Source organism: Cetorhinus maximus, chromosome 3 (assembly GCF_964194155.1).
Source record: "Cetorhinus maximus chromosome 3, sCetMax3.hap1.1, whole genome shotgun sequence".
NCBI classification, from domain to species: Eukaryota; Metazoa; Chordata; class Chondrichthyes; order Lamniformes; family Cetorhinidae; genus Cetorhinus; species Cetorhinus maximus.
The window spans coordinates 17,828,768-17,842,311 of NC_135881.1; the positions used below are offsets into that span (position 1 = coordinate 17,828,768).

A 13,544-nucleotide genomic window follows, 5' to 3' on the forward strand; every position below is an offset into this window, starting at 1 on the left:
CTATTCTGCTAGTTACGTCCTCAAAAATACTCCAGTAGGTTTGTCAAACATGATTTCCCTTTCATAAATTTGTCTAATCCCGTTGATATTTTCCAAGTGCCCTGTTATCATATCCTTTTATAATAGACTCCAGCATTTTCCCTACTACTGATATCAGGCTAACCAGTCTGTAATTCCCTGTTTTCTCCCCCCCGCCCCATATTTTTTAAATAGTGGGGTTACATTTTCCACCCTCCAATCTGCCAGAATCTACAAAAGTTTGGAAGGTGTTGACCAACGCATCGCATCGCATCCACTGTTTCCATGGCGGCCACCTTTAGTACCCTGGGATGTAAATTATCAGGCCCTGGGGATTTATCGGCTTTCAGGCCCATTAATTTCTCTAGCACTATTGTTATTTGATTTCAGTCGCTGCAGTTCAGATGTTGAATGGTTAGCTCTTGTCTGCTAATGCAGAAACTAGTTCCACTTGGATACATGGGGAACCTTGAACTATTATAGATCTTGTTTGTATAAAATATTTGCTACAAATGTTATGGTAGATTCCAGCCATCTGTTGCATTGAGTAATTTTGTTTTTTATTTCTCCAGCAATGGCAAAACCCAGACCAGTGGTAATTAGTGGACCCTCTGGAGCAGGAAAGAGTACTCTCCTGAAGTTGCTTCTCAAGGAGTACAACCAAGTTTTTGGATTCAGCGTCTCTCGTTAGTAGCTCTTTTAATGATTCTTTCCCTAGCCAAGACTTGGAAAAGCATGTCCCTCTGTCTCAAAGTAAGAAAGTCAATTAAACTTGGTCCACCTGCTATTTGGCAGATTTTCATATTTCAAGTGTGTGCATGAACTATGGATTGTGCTGCTGTGAAGAACTAAGCTAGTCCATAGTGGACTCTCCAATTTGCTCTGGAGTCTAATCCGGTCGAAGCTCTCCATGTTACATGGGGAAAAATTCTTCAGAACCTGCAAGTAAGCTAGTTGATTCATGGGACTAACAGAATACATTAGGGGAGGCATAGGAATCTAATTTTAAGCTTTGAAAAGGACAATCTCATTGAATGCTAATTGTAGCTTCCTTTTACAAACTTTACTTAATCAGATGAATGGCCAATTTGGTTACGTCTTTAGTGCTACCTTTTCTCCATAACCTTCAGTACCCATGAAAGCTCTTTTTCCCTTCCCAAGTACCTATCATCTTTTTCAAAGTGCCTAATTGATCCTATAGAAGTAGCCTTCTGGGCAATATGAAGGATTTTTCTTTTCTAGATTTACTTTTAACTAGTTTAGTTCAGTTTAAGAATATGACTTGCCCCCTTGTTCCCTAATTTCCCTATTGGAGAGAAGACTTATTCCCTATCTAGCCTATTAATATTTATTTTAAACACTTCAAATTAGAAACCTGGAAAAACAAGGCAGAACTAAACTGCTTAAAAGAAATCCAGAAAAAATCAAAGTAATTCCATACAAATGTTAAAGCTGTGCTTACTCAGAATGTGCTCAGTTCTGAGTTCGTGTCTGTGATAGATACCTCCCTTATTCATTGGCATTGATTATTCATTATAGGAGGTGTCAGAGACGTGTATGGGATTTGACTCCTGCCAGGATGTACAATATCGGGGCCTGGGAATGTGATAGTGGAACTCCCTTGTGATTTGAACTGGATATTCATTTCTGCATGTAAATTTCTTCAATTTCTCCATACATTGACTGAGTTAACACTAGATAAGTTGAGGCTTGGTCCAAATCATTTTAAACTGCTTTATTCTGCAGCAAGTTGAATATTCAGAGCAATATTTATGGTTAGATTCACTGCTTAATCAATACAACTCATCTCCACCGAATAACAATTAAATGAGGTAGCCTAGATGTACAGTGGGTTGTCTTGTTTAACTTAAAACAGATTAACCAGACCTTTTGGGGGGCCTTTTTGTTGAGACTAATTCATGAAAGCATACAGTAGGACTCTTGGGCTTGTAAGTTTGTTGATGCACTTTGTTCCAAGTGATACTTACCTAATAGTGAGAATTGTTTTACAGATACAACAAGAAATCCAAGGCCAGGTGAAAAAAATGGCAAAGGTTAGCACCTGTTCCATTTAATTTATAAATCTCTTCATTGCATGGCATTTTAAATATGTAACTTTTGAAGCTCTTTGTTAATGTTCTTTCTTATCTCTGTATTCTAACAATTATTTTAAGCCCCACAAGTGTCAAGAGAATGGCATTCAAGGTTATTTCACTTACCTAATGCACATTTTTCCTCCGTACTCTTGTTTCAATGAAGGTTGCTACAGCGTGGACTATTTAGCATCTGTTCTTCTTTTGTATTTGTTGGCTATGATAAATGTTTTGTTAAAAATCAGCAAAGGATGACCATGATATTGGGATTTGGAGAAAGAGGATAAGGGTAAATTAGCAAGAAATAAAAACAGGTTGCAAGACCTTTCGTGTAAAAAGGAAAAGTTTAGTGAAAGTAAACATGGGCCCCTTAGAGATGGGAGAAATTTTAAAAGGTGGATAACGAGATGGCAGGGATTAATTATTAATTCAGTCTTTACAAAAACAAACTAGGAATAATGGGGAACCAAAGGATCAAGGGAAACTGAGGAAATTGAAGTAATTAACATCAGTAGAAAAAAGATACTGGAGAAATTAGCGGGACTAAAAGCTGACAGATCTCCTGGACCTGGTTTCTTAGGTCCTAGGGTTTTAAGAAAGGTGGCAGCAGAGATAGTGGATGCATTGGTTTTGAACTTGCATGATTCCTTAGATTCCAAGTGAGCAAATGTAAGAGTAAGAGGATAACTAGAAAGAATAGGGCCCATAAAAGACCAAAATGATAACCTATTTGTAAAGGCAGAAGATAATACGGTTGTTAATTAGTACTTTGGCACGTTGGCCTTTATTTTGGTGAGGTGTATGAAAATGAATCTTTGCTGAAGTTACACAGAGCTTTGAGACTACACCTGGTTTTGGTCCCTTTGCATAAGGAAGGATATACTTTGCTTAGAGAGGGGCGCAACAAAGGTTCACTAGATTGATTTCTAGGATGAGCATGCTGCTCTCTCAGGAAAAATTAAGTAGAATTGACTAGACTGGTACTTAGAAGGAAGAGAGGTAATCTCATTGAAACATTCTTTGACATTAGATTCTTAGGGTAGATGCTGAAAGGTTGTTTTCCTGGCTGGAGATTCTGGAACTTTAGGCCATAAACTTGGGATAAATGGTCAACCATTTAAGACTGAGATTAGGAGAAATTTCTTTCCTCAAGGTTGTGAATCATGGAGTTCTGTGACCAGAGGGCTGTGGATGAGTTCTAGAGACTCAGATTAATTAGGGATCACTAAGGAAACTTGGGGATAAAGAGATAGTGGAGGTGATGGCCGGAATTTTCTACTCCTGTTGGCGGCAGGCGTGTTTGGCACCGTGAACGGACAATGTGGCGAGAAGGCTAAAAATCGGTTTTACACTGTCGTGAAACCAGTTTGCAACCTTCCGCTCTGCTCATCAGTGGCGGACCGTGTTTCCTGCTGTCCAACGCCGGGAACTTAATTTTAATGCATTTGCATCTCTTCATTGTGCCTGCATGCCGGAATCATGTCCCTACGTCAAATTTACCACCCACGTCGGCGTGACTTCAGGAGGGCGTGATTTATGACCGCCTTTAAAAGGCGTGCACCTGGAGAGCTGAACTTCGAGGGGAAGTTGGAAGTCAGTGCTCGCGAGGATTGCCTGTAAAACATCAAGGAAGACACATGCATTCGGCAGGGGCACAGACAAGTCACTTTTTCCCAGCTGGGGCCAGTGGTGGGGGAGGGGGGCATGGCAGCACAGACTGAAGGAAATACACAAGCGCATGCCAGGGGGCGGCCACGCACTTGGGAAAGCTTGTCAAAAGTGAGCATTCTTTCGCAGCTGAGACCGTTCAGCTGCAGCTCCATTGACATGCTTGGAGTCAGGCCTCTGAAGCATTTCTGCCCACTCAAGCAACGCAAAAGCATGAATGTGCTACCAAATGCTCCAGGACTTTTCACCCCTTGGGCACAGACTGCAAATTAATGTGTTTTAGGAGGCTTCAGAACAATTGGATGACTGGGCAAGTTGTAGAATCCCCTTGCAAAAGTTGGCTATGGCACAGTTACTGGTGGAGGCGCTCAGAGCCCCATACGATGTCTTTTTTCAGGTTTGGACCAGTATCCCTCATGGTTCAAACTAACAGTGCAGTCTTGGAGTGCAGGTTAGGAGAATGCCTGAGCTGAGAGCACAGCCTGCACTCCAGTGACTGAAGCTGTCACCAATCGGTCAAGTGGAGTGGAGCGGAGGTGGGTGGGGTTTCGGACAGCCATGAAATGTACTACACACTAGCCGTCCAAGTGGTGGCCAGCACTCTCCGGCGTGCGTGAAGGGTCCTTGAGACTTAATCAAGGGATATCCTTATGACACATGCTAACCCACGTGTCTCTCTCTTTGATCCTGCAGGAGGAGAATATCAGGATCATGGAGCCTAATGATCTATTGGTATGTCTCATGGCTTACAGGGAGCAGTGAAGAAGGAGAACAGTGTGACAGAGCCACCTGGCTCACCAATGGGAGGAGCACCACCCTCAAAATGAAGGTGCGGCAGGGCCTCCTGTGCATGCAGCTGGAGACCCACAGAGATCCATCCCTCATAGGCACCTTGCTAGACCCAAGGTCTACAGATGGTGCTTGTCATTCTTGCAGATGACTGAGAACCAGCGTTGCTGGAGACTGCACATGTCTAGGGGACTAGTTGGTCACATATGCCACCTGCTATAGGATTTGACGCCACGGGGACATGGAGGGCATCTGCTGCCATGAGTGACCGCAGCGCTCAATTTTTATGCCAGTGGCTCCTTCTAGGTCTCCACTGGTGACCTGTGCAGGATTTCACAAGCCTCCATGCGCAAGTGCATCCAGGAGATCACGGACGCCATCTTCGTGAAGGCACAGAACTTTGTGTATTTCGACCGGAATCAGGCAAGCCAGGAAGCAAGAGCGCTGGTATTTGCAGCGATCTCTCGTTCTTCACAGGTACAGGGTACCATTGACTGCACTCGCCTGGCACTTAGATCTTTGTGGCAACAAGCAGTCAACTACGTCAACCACAAGGGCTTCCACTTGCTGAATGTTCAGCTGGTGTGCAACCACCACAAACGCATCCTACTGGTCTGTGCACAAGTGCCAGGGAGTGCCCATGACTCCTACATCCTTATGTCTCATCCCTGACATCTCCCAGGGTTCCACACAGGCTGCAGGGTTGCCTCCTTGGGGACAGGGGCTACCCAGAGAGGACGTGGCTGATGATGCCCGTGCGGCAGCCTCAGATTGCAGCAGGAAGACGGTATAATGAGGCTCATGCTGCAACCCAGACTTTGGTGGAGCAAACAATAGGTGTTTCGATAATGAGATTCCGGTGCCTCGACAAGCACTGCAATACAGCCCTCAGAGGGTGTCACGCATCATCGTGGCTAGCTGTGCATTCCACAACCTGATGCTGTAAAGTGGGGAGGACCTGACTGAGAAAGAGATGGAAGAGCTGCACGTCTCCTCCAATGATGAGGGCGATGAGGTCCTTGAAGGCGAGGATGCTGGCAGTGAGGCAATCGCACTGACCAGACAAGACAGGCACGCTCGTGAGGCCCTAATAGCTGCATGATTCATGGAGGATGATGAAGAGATGCAGTGAGGACAATCCAGACATCCTCACTTTGCATTTATCCTGTGGCTGATGGCAGTGCACGTACCCCCCAGTGCTCAGGCTCATGTCATGGAGACGTAGTGGAGGCCCTAATAGTGCTAGATTCCAGGAGGATGATGACGACATGCAGTGAGGAAACTCCATAGATCTTCACGTTGCCTCTGTGAACTTCTGACTCCTGTCTGGCTGGGGGCAGCTCGCTTGTTCTCTGTGATCAGGGTCATATAAAGACGCACCTGATCCTTTGTCAGTCTTCAGTACCTGTCCCCTTCAGGACTGCACTGTCACCAGACACAGATGCTGAAGAGATGGGAGGTGTTATGATCTCCAGCTGAGGTTACCTCTGGACAAGCCTGATCTCAGAATGAAACCCAGCTTGATAGATCCTAACTTCTATTTGTTTGTTTAAATACATGGGGAGTAGTTACTGAACAGAGGCACAGGAATCAGCTGATGAACTTCTAACAAAAGAATAAAACATTTATTCTACAAGAAAAGATGAACTATATTACAATACTCCTTCACCCACGACTAAACCTTTACAGATATATACAGATTTTTAAGGATAACACAAGTCACAAAAGCTATCTTATACTTCAATGTACACAGTAAATACCCAGCCCATGTAAACCTGTGGCACTCTGTGGTCAGACACACCACACTCTGAAACCAAGTGACAGATGCCACCTCAACCAGATCCTATGGATCTCTCCTCAACAACCCACCCCCCCTCCTCCCCCCAGACTCTTGTCAGACCGTGAGCCAACCAGTCTCACTGAATTCTGTCCTTCACACAAGGGTTTCCAATCTCCACTCTCCAAGACCTCATCTTGGAATCTTCTCCCAAATTGACATTTTCTCACAGACACTTTCCACAAGGGTTCACCTCCAGGGTTTCAAACTCTCTCCTTCTGATGTTCGTCTTCCCTGGGTCATCACATGCAATCAAGCTGTCTTCCATGCACTCTCTTTCACCAACTGAGCCTTAACAGTACATCACTGCTTCATATGGCCATAGCAAAGAGTTACAGAACAAAAATAAAAATACCTGGAAAAACTCAGCAGGCCTGGCAGCATCTGCAGAGAGGAACACCGTTAACATTTTGAGTCCGTATGACTCTTCAACAGAACTAAGTAAAAATAGAAGAGAGGTGAAATATAAGCTGGTTTATGGGGGGGTGGGACAAGTAGAGCTGGATAGAGGGCCAGTGATAGGTGGAGATAGCCAAAAGGACAAAGAGGTGTCGAAGGTGGTGATATTATCTAAGGAATGTGCTAATTAAGGGTAGAAAGCAGGACAAAGAAGATACAGATAGCCCTAGTGGGGATGAGGTGAAGGAATCGAAATAGGCTAAAAAGTAGAGATAAAACAATGGATGGAAATACATTTAAAAATAATGGAAATAGGTGGGAAAAGAAAAATCTGTAAAAATTATTGGAAAAAAAAGGGGGGGAGATCAGAAAGGTGGTGGGGATGGAGGAGAGAGTTCATGATCGAAAACTATTGAACTCAATATTCAGTCTGGAAGGCTGTAAAGTTCCTAGTCGTAAGATGAGATGCAGACCTTCAGTTGTCTCTTTGAACCTTCTTGCTTCTTGCAAGCTGCTCTTTCTTTAAATCTGAAGCTTGGAGCCTTTCTCTCTCCCCCTCACTCTCAACTTCGCTTAACAAGACCTTTTCCCAGGTTCCTGTCCTTCCTTTGACTACAAATTCTCCTTTGGACTTTCCCCTCTTCCACTCTCCTGGACTTTTGGGGCTTTTCTTCACTTGGGATGTTTGTTCTTTTGGGAAATCTGTAGTTCCCTCTTCCAGTGTCCAGTCTCTCTGGATCCTGGCTTCAACTGGACACACAACTGCTGTTTCTTTAGTTCAGTGTGTATGTCTGTGTGAGGAACCTACCTATCTGTCCCCCCCTGTTGCTAGGCAACAGCACTATTCTTTCTACTCTTGTGTGTTTACTTTTACTTTATAGGGGTCATAAACTTCTCATTAGAAATGCAAACAGCCTTTTAAAGTGAAACTAAAATTCCATTTGAACTTTCTTAAAAAACAGATACAGAAATACAAATCAAACTTAAACTTCAAAGCTAAACTCATTCTTAACAAATAGAAATGTAACTTACTTAAACTATCTCTATTTCCTAACAGGAGGCCAGCCCCACCTCAAAGGTGCTGAGAGCACACAGAGAATGATGGAACTCTGTGACATCTGCCCATGACATTCTGGCATCACTGATCCAGTGAGTGTGAAGCCAGACCATCACTTTACTCTGAAGGCTACACATTGCACAGGGAGGAGGCCCTGGTCTGAGACACCTGCCTTTATCTTGTGCAGGAACCAAAGTTTCACATCTAAGTGACATGAACACTGCTCATCATAATAAGGAGTCATAGGCAGGGTGACATTCTTAGGAGTTTATTCACAATAGTGAACATTATGTACAAGTGATTAACATCTGTGCCCACTTGGTGCTATTTCCATTCTCATTCACACCAAAAAGAATCAACTGGCTGCGACTGAAAAACATAACCTTCCTAACCGTGCCATCATGTCTTGGTGCTCCCTGGACATACGCAGCAGAGGTGGAGGCGGCCTGCTGACTACTACACTCTGTTGTCTGTGATGACTTTGGCGTCCTTTGGAGAGCCCTGGCCTGCTTTGGATATCCTGCTGTGGGCCAGGTGCACCCTCCTGAGCCTGTGGAGCTCATATGATGGGGTCACAAGAAGAAGGGATTTGGATTGGCTGGACATTCCCGGAGTCACCTGGGTGGATGGCCCCAGGGTGTCAAGTTGTTGGTGGCCCTCCCTATGGGTGCCTGATGGCCCCTGGCTGACTCCTTGAGGGGAAGCAAGGAAGCTGGAGTGAGATTGAGCTGCCCCGCACCCTTCTCGCGTTGACGCTACTGGAGGTCAACTATGGCGTCAACGATGAAGTTCAGCTCGCGCAGCAGTGCAGGACCAATGTCCTGGACCAAGGTCTGCATGGCAGCCGCCATCCTGCCAGTGTTGACCACGGTGTGGCGACGTGCCGGTGCTATCACCTAAGACTAAAGGTGGGCGGAATCCTCCATCATCCCTTGCAATCTGAGGAGTGTACCAGACATCCCTTCCTGATGTCCCTGTGATTGCCTTTGTAGCTCCAACTGATTGAGAACCAAGTCCAGAGGCTCATCATCTGACAGACTCAGCAGATTCAGCTCTGAAGAAGAGTCATACGGACTCGAAACGTTAACTCTGACTTTCTCTCCACAGATGCTGTCAGACCTGCTGAGTTTTTCCAGCATTCTTTGTTTTTGTGTCAGCAGATTCCTTGCCTACAGCAGCCCTCAGGGTGCCAGTGACCTCAGATGTCCCTGCCTCCGCCTACTGTAGGACAGATTGTGTGCTGTGCTCACCAGATTGTGATCCCGAGGTTGCTCTGCATCTAGATCCCACCGAGGTGTGTGTCACTGCTCTGGTGGAGGGTGTGGGTGAGCACCGTGATGGATCTTCAAAGGTACAGCCTTCAGAGTCCTCATCTGAGGTGCTCTCGGCGCTGGGGTCGGGGTCAAGATTGCCTGAGGGCGATGTGGCACATGTACCTAGGAGACTTGACAGCCACATTCCACACACACTAGTGGACTTAGAGTAGCATTGACAGAGGGATGATCTGGTGCATGGTCCTCACGTGAATGTTTGCCGCCGACCTCACTGCTGCAGGAACGGTCCACGTCCTTTCTGGCCAGCGACTCTTGACGGAATAAGGTCCTTGATGTCTGGCACTCCACCCCCTGTCTGGGTCCTCTCCCACTGATTTTGCGATCTTGTCCTGCATAAAGACAGATGGAGAGAGTGTGAGCAAGGCACATGACAGGCCAAATGAGAAGGATGCCAGGTGTGCGTGTGTGCTGAGTGGAGCCATGGATGGATGTGGAGGCTATCTCCAGAGGAGATGAGGCCAGGTGGAGACATGTGAGAGTGTGAGTGGTGATGTCCCTTGAGCTGGCGGTGAGAGAGATGCCAGGGAATGTGTGATGGGCTTGAGTGGGTGAATTGAGTGTGATGAGAAGGCTGCCTTATTCTGGCGGCACAGATGAGATCATTCATCCTTTTACTGCACTGGATTGTCAGCCTGTGTGCAGCGTTGGCACTGACCACCGCTGCCACCACCTCCCAAGCCGGAGTGATGAGACTGATGGGCCTCCTGCAGCCAGAGCGGGGGTAAAGGAAATCGCAATGGGCCTCCATGGCGTACAAAAGGCATTCCAGGGATGTGTCACTGAATCTGGGGGCTGCTCTCTTGACTTTTGGGGCCAGATCTTCACTGGAGCAGCCCTGGGCTGCAAGCATTGAGAACTGTGTGCCCGGCAGCAGTTTAAATATGGTGCCCGGAGTGAGGAAGCATTGAGGTAATGGCATGGCAGGGAAGTTGGAGGCTGCCTGCAAGTGATCTGACATGTTTCCCTTGAATGCGCTATTAATGAGGCAAGAAGGGGCGTGACCCTTATGGCGTGAAAATCTGCGAAATCATCTTGGTGGTTTCTGAAAAAAAGCTCCAAGTTAACTTGTTGCTGTTTGTGGGTGATGCTAGCACGGAATGGCTTCCTCTTTGTCTATACATCAGTTTGCTGCTGCATTGATTCTGCTGTGTGTTTTCAGACATGGAAATACAATATAATGCACGTATTCTTTTACTTAGTATTCAAAATGGTAGCCTGTCTAAGGGGGCCAGGGTGATCTGCGTTGTACTCTGTAAATGTACAAAGTTGTTGTCTGGGTTGTGTAGTAATGATTCAAGAGTTTTGTCTGTGTTCTCTACCCAGATTACCATTTTGTATCGCGAGAAGAAATGCTTCGTGGTATTGAAGCTGGGGAATTTATAGAAAATGCAGAGTTCTCGGGAAACATGTATGGAACAAGGTATGCGTTGTGATCCTGAAGGTAACTTGTAACCTTGGAGGTCTGGGACAGTTTAATGGGGTTGACTCTGTAGATTCAGCCCAAACCAACCCTCTTTGAAAGGCAACAGTGGCACTTAACATGACTCATCCTTTAAAATTTGATTGTATCATCTAGAGGTGAAGTAATCTTATCTTTCAGTCCAACACCATGTATTCATGTTTTTGTTTTAGTTCAGTAACTTAAAGGATTCCTTCATGTCAGGATGCGACTCTTCTTCCTTGTGGTGGAATGTCATTTTTTAGGGGGAATTGTAGCTGGGAACCTGCCTAACCAGAATAGTGACTGAAACTATTGAAAGTGTTTAGTTCTGCTGTATAGTTAGTATGACATTATTTGCCTCTCATACACACTGATCTTTATCAAGCCAACAGCTACCATTTTGAAACTTTGAAGCTTCACCATTTAACTAATCTCACACCCTCACCCTGTCTCCATTTCTTATGCTTTTTTAATTTCATTTACTTTCTTCCCTGTCCTCTTGTACTCTTGCCCCTTCCTTCTCTCACTGTCTTTCCCCCAGCTTTTTAAACACTCCAGCCAGTTGTGTTCTATTTATTGCACTTGATTTACCTGTATTTTGGTAACTGTCTAATCCTGTGGATGACTAGTATTGATGTTGTTCGTACACAAATTAAATATCCATTGGGCAAAGAATTATCAATTCCTAAGGGTTCTCAAAATAGATGGCAGAAAGCTGCACTAATTCAAATTCTACCAAATCCCCTTTAGAGTTCAGTCACCTTTTTCCAGGGAGTAATCCAATTAGTGGCATCCAGCAGCTGTTGTGTAGCTGCCTTTGTTCTGTAAATCTTAATACCTAACAACTTTGTTACGTAGATTGGAGAGGCTGGGACTGTTACTGGAGAATAGAACGTTGAAAGGAGATTTGATAGAGGTATTGAAAGTCATGAGGGGTTTAGACAGATACTGGAGAATAGAACGTTGAAAGGAGATTTGATAGAGGTATTGAAAGTCATGAGGGGTTTAGACAGATAGGGAAAAAAAACTGTTCCCATTGGCGGAAGGATTGAAAACCACAGGACAGAAATTTAAGGCAATTGACAAAAAAAGCAATGGGGACACAAGATACTTTTCACACAGCGAGTGGTTAGGATCTGGAATGCACTGCCTGAGAGTGTGGCGGAGGCTGGCTCAATCAAAATATTCAAGAAGGTCATAGAGCCATAGAGGTCTACAGCACAGAAATTACGGGGTGAAGGTAGGGGAGTGGCACTAGGCGAATTGCTCCTTCAAAAAGCCAGCACTGACACGATGGGCTTGAATATCTTCTTCCGTGCTATCACAATTCTGTGATCTCAGTCTTGAAATTTTCAATGACCCCCAGCCTCAAGAGCTTTTGAGGGAGAGAGTTCCAGATTTCCATGACTCTGGGAAGAAGTGCTTCCTGACATCACTCCTGAATGGCCTGGGTTTAAGATGATAAACCCCTTTTTCTGGACTCTCTTCCACCCCCAACGCCAATCGGAGGCAAAATGTTTTTTCTATTTACTTTGTCTACCCCATCAATCCTCTAGCTATTTTAAACACTGTCCTTATAATTTAACATTTATTTTAGAATCATTCTTGTCAATTTGCATTGTGTTTATAACTGTCAGAACTACACTAGGGCCTTTTCTCTGGGAATAATGACAGCATGAGGCTAGTTAATAAATTGACTTGTTTTACTTCCAGTAAAGCAGCAGTACAGGAGGTACAAGCCAAGAACCAAATCTGTATTCTTGACATCGACATGCAGGGCGTGAGGAATATCAAGAAAACAGATCTGTGCCCAATCTACCTTTCCGTTCAACCACCATCGTTTGAAATTCTTGTAAGTACAATGCCGGTTAGTACTGACACCTAATAGCATTACTGTTGGACTGGGGGAGGTGTGCTGTTCTGGAAAGCCAGTATTAATCAGAGAAATCAAGTGGTGTGAAGTGTTCCTTATTTAGCCATGGCTGCCAACTAGATGAGTATGGAAAAATTTGTGGGTTTTTAATTTTTAATCTTGTGCCGTCTGTGTTGCAGATGTTGGATGCTCAATCCTGCCGTACCTCAATGTTCTAATGTGGCACTGGTTATAATGAAAAAAATCGAATAATATTGTTGCTACTTTGTACAAAAGAGAAGTAGATCTTGTAAAGTTGTGTATTTTAAAAAAGGTTTGCAGAATCTCATGAAAATGTTTCGCTTTGTTGACATCAAGTTCATATCTGACTTCCTCACTAAGTTGAAAGTTAAAATAATTTCCATCCAGAAGCAGTATTTTTATTCATAATACAAAATATTACGTATGTTTAGAGAAAATTGTAAGATTGTTTTCAAGTGTTGAGAAAAGCACTTGTATTTATAGAAGAAATTTAGAGAAACAATGTCAGACATTTAAGGAGATATTTCATAGCTCGCGGAAGAATGACTCAGCCACGGATGCTGCATCCTTCTGGTAAACTAAGGAAGTTAAGAGTGATATCAAACTGAAAGAAAAGGCGTACAATGCTGTGAAGATTAGTGATAGGCCAGAGGATTGGGGGAGTTTTAGAAACCAGCAAAGGATAACTAAAGAAATAATAGAGGGAAAAATTGGAGTATGAGAGAAAACTAGCAAGAAATATAGAAACAGACAGTGAAAACTTTTATAAGTATATAAAAAGGAAAAGAGTAGCTAAAATGAGCATTGATCCCTTAGAGGGTGAGACTGGGGAATTAATAATGGGAAATGGTAGAGGCCTTGAACAGCTATTTTGTATCTGTTTTCATGATAGAAAACACAAAAAGCACCTCAAGAATAGTACTGAAGAATAGTAGAAAATCAAGAGGCAAAAGGAAAGGAGGAACTTAAAACTATCACTAGGGAAAAAGTAATGGGAAAACTAATGAAACTTGA

General features: G+C 44.2%; 1 protein-coding gene across 2 annotated transcripts in view; it reads left to right on the forward strand.

Moving 5' to 3' along the window:
* Window positions 1-13,544, forward strand: part of LOC144676383 (guanylate kinase-like) — a 48,182-nt gene that overhangs the window by 27,847 nt on the left and 6,791 nt on the right. For both annotated transcript variants that reach the window (XM_078536815.1, XM_078536817.1), the window contains exons 2-5: window positions 591-704; window positions 2,031-2,072; window positions 10,519-10,615; window positions 12,350-12,488. In XM_078536815.1, coding sequence (XP_078392941.1) covers window positions 591-704; window positions 2,031-2,072; window positions 10,519-10,615; window positions 12,350-12,488 — 392 coding nt within the window. The remainder of the gene's footprint in view (window positions 1-590; window positions 705-2,030; window positions 2,073-10,518; window positions 10,616-12,349; window positions 12,489-13,544) is intronic.